The 17,901-nt window shown below is 35.5% G+C and overlaps 1 protein-coding gene and 1 long non-coding RNA gene across 3 annotated transcripts; both read right to left on the bottom strand.

Annotated features, from left to right (window-relative positions):
- Nucleotides 1-1,284: 1,284 nt before the first annotated feature.
- LOC130986849 (uncharacterized) lies at nucleotides 1,285-3,095 on the bottom strand. The gene is made up of 2 exons (XM_057910383.1): nucleotides 2,372-3,095; nucleotides 1,285-1,565 (listed from the first exon to the last, which is right to left on the bottom strand). Exons 1-2 carry the CDS (start codon nucleotides 2,843-2,845, stop codon nucleotides 1,524-1,526), a joined length of 516 nt encoding a protein of 171 aa, XP_057766366.1. The 5' UTR covers nucleotides 2,846-3,095; the 3' UTR covers nucleotides 1,285-1,523.
- Nucleotides 3,096-9,032: 5,937 nt separating this feature from the next.
- On the bottom strand, nucleotides 9,033-11,681 carry LOC130986848 (uncharacterized). 2 transcript variants are annotated; one of them, XR_009089440.1, is made up of 3 exons: nucleotides 11,411-11,678; nucleotides 9,479-9,846; nucleotides 9,033-9,402 (listed from the first exon to the last, which is right to left on the bottom strand). It is a non-coding gene; the product is annotated as an uncharacterized LOC130986848 (long non-coding RNA). The 2 variants fall into 2 exon arrangements; XR_009089439.1 differs by having other exon boundaries at nucleotides 9,479-11,681.
- Between the last annotated feature and the right edge of the window lie 6,220 nt (nucleotides 11,682-17,901).

Here is a 17,901-nt window from a genome sequence, read left to right as displayed (position 1 = left end):
CCAAATATGCGATAAATAAGTATGAACTATAGGTATATCATTTTCGAATGTAACAGCCCATTTAAATGTAATCTCAACCGTCCAAGATATGATATAAATGGTTGTGATTTGTTCTTATATTATAGTCTAAGGGGAGTTTTCTGTATAGCCCTCCCTTATATATATATATATATATATATATATATATATATATATATATATATATATATATAGGGGCGCGCTCCAGTGAGACGCCCTATTTTTCGTGTAACATGAGTACAATGAATAAGACATATAATACTAATGAACAAAACATATATCTAATAAACAAGATGTATATACTGATGAAAAATAAAATTTTAAAAAATTCGTAATGAATAAGAAATATATAGTGATGAACAGGGCCGTATATACTGATGAATAACAAAATTTAAAATATTTTGCTCCCTTCAGGATTCAAACCTTGCGAAAAAAAATCACCCTCCAGATACAATATCAACCATAGGATTGATAAAATAAACGTACTAGATCGTGCCCTAAATCTCACTAAAATTAGGGGGTCTCATTGGAGCGGCCCCCTATATATATATATAGGAAAAAGTATGCTATCTTTCGTGAGAAATGAGAATGATTGAATAAGCCAGTATATAGTGTTGAATAAGCTGCTTGTAATGACTGAATAACGAAATTCAATTAATTAGATATAATTTTCGCTCCCTCCAGGATTCGAACCCAGGTAAAAATGTTATTCAGTCATTACAAGCAACTTATGCAACACTATATGTTGGCTTATTCAATGATTCTCATAGCATTCTTATTATAACTCATCCATATATAGGGTGTGGTTCTAGAGAGAACTACATTATTTGTGAGAACATGAGAACCATCAAATCTAATGCATTCACTGTAAAAATTAATGCATTCGCTGTTAAAATTAATGCACTCTAAAAAATAAAAAAAATTGCTCCTTTCAGGATTCGAACCCAGGATCTACATTCATCCAACAAGATGATACATCCACCGTAGATCTTGATAATCGAATGGCTGAAAATGGTTCTTCGTTCTTTTTTTATTTATGGTATTTTCTTGAACCTCTCCCTATATATATATATATAAACCCTATATAGGGATTTAATTTGTATTTTGGAGGATTTAATTCACTCTTTTAAGAGTTGATATATATTATTCAGTATTAGAGATGAGTAAAATAAATGAGGATGTGAATTTTTGTGAGCGTTATTTATCTTAATTCATTTCTGGCTCACGCCAATTAACAACACTTCTAATGAAAAAACAGTTCATGCATGCAAGAATTAAAGATGTTCCGAGGATAATTATAATTAAGCCGAATGGATGGGTGGAATTACATTGATGGATATGGTTATAGGTTTCAACTTAATAATCATAATCCTTTCACAAACTATTGTAGTTATACATGCATATATAAATCCCATGATAAATAATGCATTTATAATAATTTCCACCACACTGTCATCTTAGGTTTTACATAACTAGGGACAAAACTAGAATTAAGTACGCCGTAGTCATAGCAGGTCCCTCAATGTAGTTGGAGTCGGCATCATCTCCTACAATTCCCAAATAAAAGTATATATGTTACTAGGAACAAGTTATGGTAAACATAATAATCTTCTTAAGTGTCACATGATTAATTCGAAAATATAATACACTAGCACAGAAATACCCGAATATTCATTGCGGACTACTTTAATTTGCAACTGGATAGTATTGTCTGTTCGACTATATATTTATGATGATATTCAAATTAAATAAAAACACAAACAATGTTCAATCTCAATGAAGGAATACTACTCGAGTTTGTTGCTAGGCTTTTGGATAGGAGGGTCCAATTCCTATGGCTAAATAACTCATTATTCATACCGAATTTATACAAGGTGGGATATAAAAAAAATTTAGAATTTTTTAACTGAAAAAGGATAAATATCATTTTAAACCTCAAACTATTTTCCCACTATCAATTATATCCTGAATTATCGAAAATAATTTTTTAACCCTTGAACTATCAATTTTGTATCAATTGTACCATTCGTCCACTTTTTTAGCTTCAAAAATTTGACGTGACTCACCGGATGCCACGATGTATTTAGAATTATTCTTTTTTTCTTACATACATTATATAAAACGATGTGATTATATGCCTTATTAATTAAAAATTCAAAAGATGAAAATGGATAAAAGATACATCTGATACAAAATTGATAGTTCAAAGTTTAAAAAATCATTTTCAATAATTCAGGATATAATTTTTGGGGTTTTAAGTTGATGATTTTTGTAAAAACTTTGAAAATTGTGGGACACAAAGTATGAGTAAGCCAAATAAATATAGATGCAATGAATGTGGGATGAAGATGACCTGTTTGCACATGATTCCTTGATGAAGTGGAGTGCCCCTCTGATCATAGAGAATGAGGCCACTAAATCTGGGCAGCTCACACTTTTCACCCATTAGAATGGGCCGCTGCCACACCGCCGCCGTCGAATTATGGCTCTGCCCCTCCCTCTTCACCACCATTGGGCTCTCCTCCCACTTGCTACTCCGCCGCCAGCTGCTCCACCGTACCGACCCCAACCCCCGCCGCGGCTCAACCTCATCGTCAGCTAGTGGCTCTTGATGCACGCTCTCCCTCCTCCGCCGCCGCCACGCGCCGGCCGCCACGCAGATGCCAATGAGGAAGAAGGAGGCGCATGCGAATATGGCTATGGACTTTTGTGTTGACAGATTCCATTTGTCCTCCAATTTCCACAATGCAGCTTCCATCTTGGTGAAAAAATGTGATGGGATATATGGGATGCTTATTTCTTTATTCAGTATGGAATTTGGTTTCATGTGAGAGCACCGACGTTTACTTAATTTGTGAAATGTGGGCCTTTTTTTGGGAGCTATTTTTCGTTATAATTAGCCGTTAGGAATTTAATGAATCACCGTTTGAGGTCAGCCTTCTTAATTTCACTCACGAGCTATACAAGAATCAAGGAACTTGAATATTTTGTAGTGGATTTTATGGTTTAACTTCTGCAGATAGCCTATTATTAGCTGTATTCGATCGATTCTAGTTTCATCAGGTGGATTTTATTTTTTTCAATCATGTTCCACATTTTGTCATGCAAAACAATCTGTGTTAATTTTGCACTGAACTAATATTCCCCAGACCAACTCATTTGGTTTTATGTTTGCCCCATGGACTGTCAGGCTATCAAATTTGGCTCATTAAATCATTCACTATGGGGATTTAATTTCACTACGAGGGCCTCCTTGTCTATATGGCAATGTAAGAACCGGGTACCACCACAGTAGATACTACCAATGCAAGAAGGGAAAGCCGGTACTTGGCTGACACGGTGGCCCACTCTTAGCTTTTGCCAGTCTTTCCTTTCTCTTTTCGTCCTTTTCTTTTTTTTTGCCTTTTTTTTTACCTTCTTTGTTTTCTTTTATTCTTTTTATTTTTTTGAGTTAAAGTACAAATCCACCCCTGAACTGGGCACCCCTAGAGCCTATCACTCCCCATACTCGACGTTGACCCAAATAACTCCCCAAAGCCCATAAAAATACTACATTTAAGCCCACTTGTTAAACAGCCCGTTCATGCCGTTTCTTAAAAAAAAAAATTCGCGTGGGGCCTACCTGCAATGTTAAACGGTTCGAGTAACAACCCCACGAATACGAAGAGTTTTTCTTCCGTTTTTCAAATTTACAATCTTCAGACGACATCGAAGAAGAAGAAGGTTGTTCCGTCAATTTCTTCAAATCATTCGAGTGCTCCGGCGACGAAGCTAATCAAGTTCCGAAAATAGGTAAGTATTGCATAAACTTGAGTCTTGTAAAAAGTTTTTTTAGAGCATGCAAACCATTTCTATGCTATTTCTCTCTTAGATGAATCATGAATATCATGTCGGGAATGTTTATTTTGTGTTTTTGTTGTGTGTTTTGGTTGTGCGGAATGTCTGGTGCAAAGGTCAAATTTATTTTCAGTTTCTATGGTTTTTGGAAGAAAGATGATAAATCTGGTAAATTGTTATATAATGGCTGGAACTCGATGGAAATATAAGATACATTTGGTAATATGACTTTGAAAAGAATAATAAATGTATTCGAGTCTTACCTAAACTCTAAACCTAGGGCAGTTTATGTTGGGAACTTAATGAAATATCTTATCCGTAGTTTTGATGATACCAAAACTCAGTGTTCTTATTGTAATAGACTAGAACTTTTCGAACTCAAGTGTTAGAGTTTATGTTTTTAGTTAGTCTGAAGATTGAAGACTGAAGACTGAAGATTGAAAACCACAACTGAAGAAAGCCACAAAAGATAAGTCAAATGCATCAGTTTTGACTGAACGAGAGTTTCACTGAACTATCAGTGATGACTAATGTTTTAATGCGGAGCAAATGGAATTAGCGGACTGATACTCCTGACAAGTATTAGTTGACATTCTTCATCAGACTGATACTCTGAAACCAGCATTAAATGCTCCTGCAACCGCATTAAATGCAGAGATTTTGGAGATCGTCCTTTCTCTGCAGAGAGTTCCTATTTGGTGCAACCTTTTCAAAGGCACCCTACCGGATGTACTTTGAGACGTCGTTCTTCACCAAAACAGGAACCTCGAAGATTGCAACATCAGCCATTTTCAAATCTACTCTCACAACGGCAGAAATCCTAAAGACCATCTCTCCAACGGATCTATTCAAGACTTCGCCTATAAATAGAGCTCGAGCACCACAGCAATCTTCAACGATTCAAACGCACAAGCTGAAACTCTGTCAAATTTGCAACTCAGCCTTCAACTGCCATCAAAAGTTTGAATCAAAGAAGTGAATCATCAAAGCATAAATCAGATCACTGATTACAAATATTCTCTTAGTCTCTTAGGCAAATCCTTGTATTACCCAAAGCTTAAGATTTTGATTACTTGAGAGCCTGTTATCAGTAATCCTAGTTGAAAGAGATCAAACTCCATTTTCAACCGAGCGAAAATAGTGTTTGAGAAGAGCGAAGTACAGACCAGGGTTCTGACTCCAGAGATCTTAGCGAAGCGCTGATAGGGCACGAGTGTGTCTAAGCGTGCTAATAGTGAGCGAGAAATCCAACCCAGGGTGTTGGTAGGTTTGCTGTGCACCTCAACGCAGAGTGATTGTTAGATTAATCACCTGACCGTTGATTAGGAACGTTGTTTTCGAATCACGTACAAATTCTTGTGTTCTTTTCTGCTTTTAGTTATTTTATTTGGTGTTAATGGGCAAAAATGCCCTATCCCTTATGTGTTTTTTGAAAAATGCCCTCTCTTATCATAGAAAACATTCTATGCCCTAAATATGTGAAGTGCCTAATTTACCCTTTGATGTTGATGGGTTTGCTTGGTTTTTTGTGAAAGTCTTACACATTTGACCGATTTGACAGTCATCGGTCATAAAAGTCAACGATTTGACAGCTATCAGTCAAGAGTACATATGATCGATGGGTGGCTAGATCATGTGTCTGGCCGGCCGGACACATGATTTTACTGGCCGGATACATGATTTTATCGGTCGGACACATGTCTGACCGATAAAATCATGTGTCCGACCGGCTAGATCATGTGTCCGCTCGGCCGGACACATGTTTTCACTGGCCGGACACATGATCTAGCCACCCACCGATCATATGTACTCTTGACTGATAGCTGTCAAATCGTTGACTTTTATGACCGATGGCTGTCAAATCGGTCAAATGTGTAAGACTTTCACAAAAAACCAAGCAAACCTATCAAATCAAAGGGTACTTAAAGAATAGGGCATATAATGCTTTGTATAATAAGATAGGGCATTTTTACAAAAAAAGATAAGGAAGTGGGCACTTTAAATTTTTACTCTTTTATTTGTGCATATGTTGTTATCAACTGAAACTGACTAACTGAAAAGTGAAACTAAGGGTTTTAAAAGTGACACTCTTTTCTAAGGCTATTTGAACTAAGTTTAATTTCCGCTGCCAGTGTTATTTGTTTAATTGATAAATCTACGGATAATCAATGAGACTCATAAAACTTCTCTGTTTACAATCAAACTCGACTAAAGCCTTATCTGGACTTAAGTTATCTAACTGAATCAGATAACTGAAGTTATTCACTGATAATTTTATCAGTATCAGTCACTAGCCTCTTTTCTAGTGAAAACTGTTAAGTTCATATCTCTTTTCAAACATCAGTTTTTGCGAAAGAATTACCCTACAGGTGTATCCTCCCCCCCCCTTTACACATGTTCAGTCAACCCTCCGGGACCCAACAGTTTATGCGCTTTATGAGGATCGTTCTTTAGAAGATGACCTAGTACTCCTTAGGAATGAAATGCATTGTGCAAAAGTAATAGAATACCTTGAACTTGTGGGACAAGAAGAAATTGAGCTTTTTACTGACCATGAAACTGATCCTATGCCTAGTATTATACCACTTGAATTGTTTACAGATGAAGAGGGAGTAGATGCAGGGCATGGGGAGGAAGCTAATGATGGGGTAGGAGCAGAGGGTTTTTCAGGTTGAGAATAAGGGATTACAATAAAGGGAAGATGGTGTGTCTACTAAAATTGGTTTAGGGGAAGAAGGAGTTGTAGATGAGAATGAGGGATTACAATCAGGGGATGGGAATGATGATACTGAAATTGGGGCAGGGGAAGAGGGTGTTGAGGATGATGAGGGAGATAGGGGTCTTGAGAGCTTAGAACAGAATGTTCAAGGGAGAAGATGATGACTCGAGTGTTTATAGTGATGATTTTGATGAGAGTGATGGTGAAGAAATTAAAATAGGGCAGTTTATGGCTAGTATTGATGAGGGAAAAGAAGGTAGGTTTGAATTGGGTCAGACCTTTGCAGGGGCAAAGGAGGCTAAGGAAGCAATCAATGCATACGGTGTTAGGTTCGAATATAAAATAAAGTTTGTAAAAAATGAACCTACTAGGATTAGAGTAGTATGCATGAATGAGAAAGAGTGTCCATTTCTCATGCATACCTCTAAGGATGGAGATGTCCAGGGACTAGTGGTCAAGACTCTTGTTCCAGACCATAGTTGTTGCAAGCAGAGGGAAGTGCTTAGTGCAAGTCAATCATATTTGGCTAAGTACTTCAAAGAAGCAGTCCATAGGAATCTCAAATTCACATTCAAAGACATGCAAGGTCATGTCAAGGATCATTTGAAACTACATGTCAGTTTGGCTAAATGTAAGAAGGCTAACAAGGAGATCATAACTAAGTTGGAGGGTAGTTACAAAGAAGAGTTTAATAGACTTTGTGGCTATATTGAAAAGGTTAAAGAATGCATGCCTGGAAGTAGATTGGGGCTACAACTATCCACTGGAGCATAGATGGTGTGCAAGGCATATCTATGCCAACTGGAGCAAGAAGTGGAGGGGTGAGGAACTCAAAAAAAGGTTCTGGATTGCAGCCTGGAGTTCATTCCACCAAGAGTACAAGCTAAACTTGGCCAAAATCAGTGCAATCAACAAGAAGGCAGCCCAAGATCAATACCCTCCTGAAAATTGGTGCAGAGCCTTCCAAACACCAAGGTGCTCAACTTACATGGTGGACAATAGTATCTATGAGTCTTTTAATTCGAGTATCTCTAATGCAAGAAACAAACCCATCATTTCCATGCTTGAGGATATTAGGATAATAGTTATGACTAGCATTAAGGATAGGAGGTTTACTGTTGGTGGTTGGAAATCTGATTGGTGTCCCAATGCTTTGAAATTGTTTGAAGCAAACAAACAAGCCTCAGTTGATTGTAATGTATTATGGAATGGAGATAATTCTTATGAGGTCAGCGATGGGGATGACAAACACATTGTGTTTGTTGATACAAGGAGGTGTACATACAGAGCATGGGACTTAACTGGAATTCCTTGCTCTCGTGCAATAGCAGCTTTTTACTCAAGCAAAATGGATCCTCTGTCAGTGATGAACAAATGGTATGATAAGGAAACATACAAGAAATGCTATCAACATGCAATACAACCCATTCTAGGTGTGAAATTCTGGAATGTTCAGTTTAAGGATGCCATTGAACCTCCACCCGTTGAGAAGAAAGTGGGAAGGCCGAAGAAAAGTAGAGTTAGAGCTCCTAGTGAGCCAAAATTGAAGCACAAACTTTCAAGAGTGGGGAAGGTGCAACACTGCAGTCTCTGTGGAAGTACAACCCACAAGAAGGACATATGCTCCAAAAGGCCATCAAAGGTTAGGATTACAGATCATATCAACATGTGTTTTGAATGAAATCTGATTTTTTTTTTTTAGTGTAGTTGGTTAAAGAGTCACAGGCTTCTACATCCTCCAAACTAAGAGGAGGCTCACATGGTGGATTAGGGTTGTATGTGAATGCTGAGATTGGAAAGCAGGTCCTCAATGTAAGTTTCAGCAATTATGATACTATAACATTCAGTTTGTCATGCTCATCTACAAATCTAATCTGGTTTTGGTTATATTGCACAGCCCGGGAGATCTTCATCTATTGTGATAAATGAAGGCACACAGAAGGAGAGTGATCCAAACATAAGATTCCCAATACCAAACGAGGCAAACATAAGAAATGAAAAGAGGAAGAGTGGACCAAACACTGCAACTGGAGGGCCTTCAAAAGTGAAGAAAGATGCAGCAAAGCCATTTAAGGCACCAAGAGGGAAAGACACAGAACCTGATAAGCAACAACGCATCCTCTGAAGATCACCTAGAGGAAAGAATGTCATTTCAACTGTTGAATCTACAACAGTTAGTTGAAATTTCATTTAACATTGTGTTTTTGCTAGGAGTTATGAAATTTCTCAATTTTTAGGAAGTATCTTTTTTTTGCTACAACAACTATATCATAACACATTGTGGAAGTTAACTGATGTGACTACTTTTTTTGGAGATGTATGAAGCTTAGACAGATTATTTAGAATTGGAGTAATGATATGCATAGTTCTTCTTTTTTCTTTTTTTTGAAAATTCTAAATTTTTTGAAGTTATCTTTCACATGCACAAGTATAACTCCCCTACTAAAAACATTGAAAATATGTGAATCAAACTCATTTTCATTCATTCATTGATTAAAGAACAAAATACAATTAATGAATGAAAGACTAACAAGCCAAAATTACAACTTTCTTCACGCTTGAATAACATAGCCTATCATCAGCCAAGATAATATCAAAACCATCACAACAATTCTATTTTTCCTTCTAACTCTCCAGGTTTCTTCCTTCAAGCTACCTTCGATTACATTCCAAAGATTACCAATTTCATTTTTCACATCCATGAGGGGGGGCGAACTTTGATGGATGTTTAGGAGCTTCACATTTTCAATCTTCAACTCATTTATAACTTCTCTAGCTCTTTCACACATTGGCTCATCATACCATTCGAAAAAACCATAGTTTTTCCCCTGCAAAGGAAATAACAAATTGTGAAATTTATACACTTTCACCACAACCAAGTGAATAAAACAAGTAGTGACATACCTTCCGATTTCTATTCATCATGCATGTACCATATCCACTATTCATCATCAAAGGTACTGAGAAGTAGGCCTCCCTCTCAAGTACCATGACCGGCCGACCCGATCGACGGCTCACAGTCACCTCTGTGCACAAAATCCCGCTTGTGGCAGGACCGAATTCATCTCAACAGTAGAGGGTAACATACAAGCTTATCATTAAAATTTGGCAAGTCAATTAGTTTCAACATAACGTTAACTTAAATCATATTCATAAGTATCATATCATTTAGTAAACTTGTATAATAAGGGTATCAAAATAATGCCCACGTGAAGTCTTTAGCTTACTTTCCACGATACTTGACGTAACTGATTTTCGTCCTCTACTCGTTTCTTCAGATATCATAGACGACATAAATGGTCCATGAGATAAGATAAAATAAGTTAGAAGACTTCCTCACTAACAATACTACTCTTATCTTAGTATTATTCTATCGCTTCTCATCATTTCACTCCAACTATAACATTCTCATATCAATTAGTCTTCCTATGTAAACACCAATCCTTCTCTCGACTTATCACTCATATAGAACTAGACTATCTCAACACACAAGCACATAGATAAGTACACACAATGCATCATCAATCCTAAATTAGCTCATAGAATAATTAATCAAGTTCAATAGCACCTTAGCAAACACCTTTAAAAACTTTTTGTATATATATATATATATATATATATATTTAGTTGGAAAAAATTTCTCAAAAATTCAATTTAGAAAGTTAAGGACATATAATAGCGCATTCTTAAATCAATTTACTAAAAATAATTAACATAAGAAAGTAATTCCAATTTATGTCATTTTTAACAAACTAAACTCGAGATTTCTTCGTCGAAAAATTCTCAAAAATTCAAATTAAGCTCACATAATACACAATAACATAAATACATGATCATACGACTCAAGAAAAATCAAACTCGACTTCCCCTTCGTTGACATGTATTCGGTCAACACACAAGTTTTTAGGGGACGATTCATTTTGTCTCATATCGCATATATAAGCTCAAATTATCATCAATTAGCCACATATAGACATGCTCAACTCATAACTCATCTTATATACAAGATCTCAAGTATGCACGCAAACTAAACTTGGGAAATTTTCATAACTCATTATTAATAAACAATTTAATCATGTTTTCTCCTTCCTAGTAGTCTAATTAACACATAAACATCATCAATTCAAGTATTTATATCATTAATCAAAAGTTCCCAATTATTAGTAAACTAAAATTAACCAATTTTAGGTTTTCTCAACAATTAACCAAATTGATCCCTAATTATCATTCCTATCATGCTTAATAACAGTTAACATTAGCCAATTTAATCAATTAACACATAGATCATAAAGTCTCAATTTTTAACAAACTAAACTTTTTGAAAATTTGTAAACATGCATAAATCATAAATCAAACCTTAGATCTATCAAATTGAATCACTTAATAGCATGAATAAACAATCAATTAGTAAATTAAACCATAGAATCAATTTTACCCAAATTACATCAAACTAACTCATATCAAAAATCACTAATCAATCTCAATCATCAATTCAATCCATCAAATATCATCTTAGCAACCTCAATAACATATATCCATATTCAATTCATCAATCAAGCCTCAAATCCAAAACTTCCTAAATTTACACAAACTAAACTATTTCAATTCTCATATCTCTTTTTAAATCCATTCTCTACACATGGAAATAGACTCAATAGGATCCCAATAGCATTTAAATAACCTCAATTTAAGAAAAGAAAAAAAATTGAAGGGTAAAGGACCCTAATTTTTCAAAAATTACAAGAATTAGAAAGGAAATATTTTCTTGCTTGATCTATCCATACACACATAAATATAACACAAATAGATCTAGATCTAAGTGGATTTATCACTTACTCAACAATTTCAATGAAAAGAGCAAACTCTTCGTTGACTTAAATCTTGAAACTTCTTTAAAACTAGCTCTAGATTCAAGGTTGTAGAGATTTAGGGCATGAATTTAGTGGAGATCTTTAGTGTAGAAAGGTATTAGGAGCTTGTAGAGATCATCAGTGGTGGTAGTGTGAGAAAAAAAGAGAGAGAGAAAGAGAGAGAGAGGTGAGAGGGGCGAAAATGAGGAGTAAAGAGAGAGAAAATGAGTTTTGTTTAATCCCCTAAGCTTGCTCACTAAGTCATTTGATCAATTAATGCCTACTTGGCCACTTGATCTCTTATCCAAAATTAGCTTCTCCAATACTACACATGTCACTTGCCCACTTGCACAAATATCCTTAGCTAAATGGTAAATAGTTAATGTGAATGGTGAAATTGTGTAGTAAAAGTTAGGTTAAGAAAATTACTCACTAATTAAATACCATAAATCAAATATCATGTAATGATGTGATCAAAACAATTAATCATAACTAGAATACACATAATTCACATCACATCTAGCTCATTAAAATAAATTCTGAGAAATTCCTTTAGGAAAAATTATAATATAGATAGCAAGATCATAATTCACCATTAAAAAAAATTATCTCTATGTTACTACGTCCAAGAAAATTATAAATCAATCAATCTAAAATATATATATATCAAGTAGGTCACAAAAAGGCAATTAAATATGCTCACTCAAACATCACATCTCAATCAGTCAAAATCTAACGACAATTTAATCGTCTCATGAATTCGACTCATCTCTATAATGATTCCCACTCACATACATCGTCTCTATTTCTTATTCGGTTATCACCTTAAATCTTAATAAAATAAACTATCACGGAAATAAATCTATTTTCTAGACTGAAAAGAGAAACTATAATTCTATTCTCAATTCAAACAACATCTCTATCTAAACTCATCCTATCAATACGATTTCTATCGTTGGATATCTAAAATACTCATACCTTAATCTACTGAGAAACGAAGCTAATGCTAACATCTCAGTACTCTTAATGGCGACTTAATAATATAAGTAAACTGCGGGGTGTTACAAAAGAACCGTCGGAAGCCGTTGCAGGTGGGCCCCACGCGAAAAAAAAAATTAAGCAACAAAGTGAACGGACTATTTAACAAGTGGGCTTAAATATAGTATTTTTATGGGCTTTGGAGAGTTATTTGGGCCAACGTCGAGTATGGGGAGTGATAGGCTCTAGGGGTGTCCACTTCATGGGTGGATTTGTACTTTAACCCTATCAGGTTTCTTTTTTCACATTTTGTCATTTCCTCAATTTTATTTGTTCTAGCCATTGTTTATTTATTTTATTTTTATTTTTTATCTTTTTAATTTGTTAGTTGATTATAATATTTAAAATTAAAACAACAAGTTCTTAACGGACAAAGTTTTTGCTATAAATATCAAAACAATTTCATATATTTCCACACAAATCTCTAATCTTTATTTCTCAAATTTCTTTCTTCTCAAAAAATTTCAAGAACATCATGAGTGGATTTTCAAATTGATTCGATTACTATGGATCAAATTCTGCTTATCAAAATTCAAGTTTTCCTTCTCAAAATTCTGACGTTCTTCCGAATTTTTTAAATTTCTTTTGGCTAAATATGTCTAATCCTCAAATATATCTTAACAATCACATGAGTCAATCAGTCCCTCCATTTTAATTTTCATCCTAAGGGCATCCGCTTCAAGGGGTTTCAGCCATACGGATATCCCCCACAAGGATATCCTTTTCAGGGGTTTATGTTTTCAGACTCCTCTTGGAGGACCAGCGTAGATAGAAGTGGTACTGACGTAGGGACGCCATCTTCGGGAAAGGTAGTTCAAGATTTTGAGAATATAAATCTCTGTGTTGAGCCATAATTCGCCGATGACAAAAAGAATACGAACAAGCGCCAGAAGTTTTATTCAGATGTCGAAAGTGAGATTCTTGCACAATATTGGATAGATATTAGCATCAATTCAGTAGTTGAAAACGATCAAAAGAGCGAGCAAATATGGAAATGCGTTGCAGAAGCCTACAATGTAAATCGTCCGGCCATGCACTCCAAGAAGGGAGCCCAAACGATTGAAGTCTCATTTCTACAAGATGCAAAAACAGGTTAAATTATTTTCCGAATGTTACAATAGGATTGCAACCATTTGGAAGAGCGGTACTGATAAACACTCATTTTGGATTTTTTTTTTTGATATCTTAGTGCTTTAAGTGCTAGGATTATGCTTGATTGTGATATCATTTGGTATGAGTTTTATATTCTTTTGTGATGTTACGTTTGGGTATAGTTTTGGCTATTTTGTTATAGATTTGAGTGTTTTGGAAACTAAATATGGATAATGAAGATCCAAGGATCCAGTTTCAAGTGTTCTGGGTGCAAGAATCAAGGAAACGAGCTCGAATAGCTCAAAAATGAGAAAACAAAGAGATTCAGGGATCGCTAGCGACCCAGTCGGCGATCGCCACCAACAGGAGAAAGTTTGTGCAGAGCTCGGCAGTCCATTTAGCGACCGCCGAAAATTCGGCGATAGTGGCGAGGCTTCCGGCGATCGCCGGGATGACTGCCGGACGAAGAAGGAAATCTGTGCTGAGGGCAGCGATCGTTGCCGCATGTCCGGCTGTGCTTATTTTTATGCATTTTTTATGTTTTCTAAATTGAGTTTTACCCTGAGACTATAAATAGGTCTCATTATTGACCTAATAGGAGGTTCCAGACTTTTGTTTTTAGTTTCATAGCTTTAGAATTTCATTACTTTCTAGGTTTTAGAGCTTTGATTGGATTTCTGCAAGATTGAAGATTCAAGCTGTTGCTATTGGTTTATTTCAGGTTTTATTTAATTCAGCTTTTACAATTGCTTTCTTTTTAATTATGTTTATGTTTTCTTTTGCTATGTCTGGCTAAGTTTTTATCTGATTCTAGGGTTTGTAAATAGTTAATTAAATTTATATGATTGACTTATTGATACCTTTTTGTCTTCCAGTTTTTGCTTTATAATTCCTGGTGCTTGATTTTCTTGTGGATTATCTAGCCAATAATTTGCATGTTTAGCTATTTGATTTGAGACCTAGCGGAGATAACCGTTTAGTAGATTCGGAAATGTATAATATGATTTTAACCTCCTTGAGACCTAGCAAAGATAGGTGGATCATAAGGAGCTATTCTTGTGAGCTTTTGGGAGCTAGTAGAATTTCTTGAGACCTAACGGAGATAGAGAATTTATTAATCTACTGTTATATACTGCTCTAACGAGTGTGTGTGATTATATATGTGATCTCTCATCATAATTGGATTAAACTGGTAATTAGGATTAATAGGTTGATTGTGTGAATTTGATTAATGAAATTACATCCTTAGGATTAGTCGTTTAATTATTTGAATTTCTATTTACTTGTTATTTGCTTTGTTTGAGATTTAGTTTTGATTCATCATATTTGTGTGGTTGAATGAATATTGTTAGAGTTTTTATTAGGATTATTTAGGGTGATTTCATTTATCAGTTCTCATGGATACGATACTCGATTGATATATATGCTACAATTGCAACGTGTTAGTTGCAGTATTTTATTGCTAATAAATTAATGATCAAGTACGAATGATGTTGATATTATGGAGATGGCACAAACAAAATACTAGCAGCATCACGGTACACAGGGTTTTATGTACGTTGGAGTTATGAGAATTTTGTAAACAGCTCCCATGTTTGCCGAGGTGGAAGGGAATATTCAAACATCTAAAAAAACCAAAATACAGAAGGATGAGCCTACACATCATCTTCTACAGCTGAAGATTCCCCCGAGCCACCCAATGGGGCAGCAAGCGGCAAAGAGGAAGAGGGAAAAGAAGAAGACCTCAGTGCACTGCATGAAGTTGCGAACAAGCATGAAACCAATGCAGCCAAATACATACGTATAATGGAGGAGCATGCCGTACATAAACAGAGGAACAATGCCTAAGGGAGTATGAAATCATAATAAAGGACACATCAGAGATGACGACAATGTAGCTTCATGCTCACAAAAAGCAATGCGAGGAGATACTGAAAAAATGGGAAGATGATAAGTAGTTGTGTTATCCACTAGAATTTTTTTTACTTTTGTAACTGTGTTGTGTGTAACTGTTGAATTTACCTTTCCATAAAATGTACTTGTTTGTTGAAGTAAATTCTTTTTGTATTCTAACCCTTGAATTCTCTAACGGTCGTTATAAATAAAAAATGTAACTGTTGCATTCTCCAATGGTCACATTAAATAAAAAATGGTAATCGTTGCATTCTCCAACAGTCATTTTAAATTAAAAAAAAATGTAACTGTTGCATTCTTCAACGGTCACGTTAAATAAGAAATAGTAAATGTTGCATTGTCCAACAGTCAACCCTTATTGATTATAAATTCATGAACCATATACTTAATTCTCATCATCTACAAACAGTTATTCCCTATTCAATTTCTCTCTTCATAACATCAAAAATTTCAGTGATGTCTTCATCTTCTGCTCAATACTGAGCATGATGCTGAAAAAACAACTGCAGCTGCAGTTGTAGCTGAAGCTGAAGCTCTTAAGGAAGAGTACATGCGTCAGTACATGGATGATGCCATTATCCATCAACGTATGCTTCGAGCAATAGCGACAAACACACGTCACACAAGAATACATGTGTAACGAAATCGGGAAGAAGCACATGAATGACTCATTCAGGATTATTTTTTTATGATAATTCAACATGAGGTCCCAATATATTTAGGCGGCATTTTCAGAAGCGGAAAGAGTTATTCACTCAAATAGTAAATGCCTTGGAAGCCCACAACACATGGTTACGACAAAGACCCGATGCCACAGGAAAGAAATGTTTCACGCTAATACAAAAATGCACGAATGCGATTAGACAATTGGCATATGGTGGCCCACCCGATCACTATGATGAGTACTTATGTATTACTGAAACAGCAGGGTTCGAGTGCTTGCACCATTTTTTTCGAGGTGTTATTGAGGTTTTCAGTGCACACTACTTGAGGTAGCGAACCGTTGGTGACTATTGGCAATTGATGGATATGCACGAGCAAAGGCACGACTTTCAAGGAATGACCGGGAGTTTTGATTGTACACACTAAACATGGAAAAATTGTCCAGTAGCATGGAAAGGTCAGTTCGCCCGCAGCGATCATGGAGTCCCAACAATTATAGTTGAGGCAGTTGCGTCTCAAGATTTATGGATTTGACATGTTTTTTTTGGCGTTGCAGGGTCAAACAATGACATGGATGTTCTTAATCAGTATCCCCTGTTCAACAAGGTTCTACAAAGACAAGCGCCCTGCATTTCGTTCACTGTACATAGCACACAATATGCCCATGGATACTACTTAACATACGATATACATCCCTAGTGAGCAACTTTTGTCAAGAGCTTCCAATGTCCTCAAGATCCAAAAACAAGGACGTTCAAGGAAATGCAAGAAGCTATGAGAAATTATGTAGAACACTCATTTGGGGTTCTCCAAGCTCGTTGGGCAATGATCAGAGGTCCGAGCCGCCTCTGGTATAAAGAAAATATCATCGACATTATGTATGCTTGCATTATTTTACATAATAATATAATTGAGGATGAAGGGGAAATGGCTAGCTAATGGGTCGAAGACGAACTAAGCACATCAAGCAACAATATTGCAGGAGAACCGTGGGAGGATTCAATGAATACCTCATGAGAGGTCCTAGAGTTCGTGATTAGAAAACTCATCTCCACTTCGGTCCGACATGGTTGAGCATGTGCGGACACGATTCGTCGATGATTAGTGTCATTATTAAGTTTTATCTGTTTTTCGTTTGGTATTTAAATTAAGTTGTTATGTGTTTTTTTATTTGTATTTTTTATTTTAGTTATGTCTTGTACAATGATATGTGTGTTTCAATTTTAATTTTTTTTAGCATAATTATATTAATTTTAGAATTATATTTTATTATTTAAATAAATTAATTTATTCGTGTAATTATAGTAATTTATTAAATTAAAATAAAATATAAAAATTAAAATGCATATATATATATATATATATATATATATATATATTGTGGTAAAAGTAATAATAGTGATAATGAGTTAATGAATAGTTAAAAATGAAGTAGTGCTATAATGAACAAAATATAGGGTAGTTAAAAAAATAGATAATTATTGAGGTGACACATATATCGCACCACTATGGGGAGCTCCTTGTCTATGTGGCAATGTTGGAACCGGGTACCACCATAGTGGACAACAAGAAATGGGGTACCAAGAAGGGAATGGGTAGCAAGAGTGGAACCCGGTACTTGGCTGTCACAGTGGCCCCACTCCTAGCTTTCGCCAACCTTTTCTTTCTCCACTTTTTTCAATTTCGTCCTTGTCCTTTTTTTCCTTTTTTTTTTCTTCTTTCATCCTTTTTATTTCTTCTTTCACATTTTGTCATTTCCTCAAATTTATT

The sequence above is a fragment of the Salvia miltiorrhiza genome, chromosome 5, assembly GCF_028751815.1.
Source record: "Salvia miltiorrhiza cultivar Shanhuang (shh) chromosome 5, IMPLAD_Smil_shh, whole genome shotgun sequence".
Classification (NCBI taxonomy): Eukaryota; Viridiplantae; Streptophyta; class Magnoliopsida; order Lamiales; family Lamiaceae; genus Salvia; species Salvia miltiorrhiza.
Note: the sequence above shows the minus strand (reverse complement) of the source record. Positions and strands in the feature narration are given on the sequence as shown.

What these genes read in the sequence shown, in the direction of transcription:
- LOC130986849 (XM_057910383.1), bottom strand. Translation starts at nt 2,845, where the DNA reads ATGAAACCAAATTCCATACTGAATAAAGAAATAAGCATCCCATATATC. An exon ending in AAGGAATCATGTGCAAACAG is followed by an intron (nt 1,566 to 2,371) that starts GTCATCTTCATC and finishes TGGGAATTGTAG; the next exon opens with GAGATGATGCCGACTCCAAC.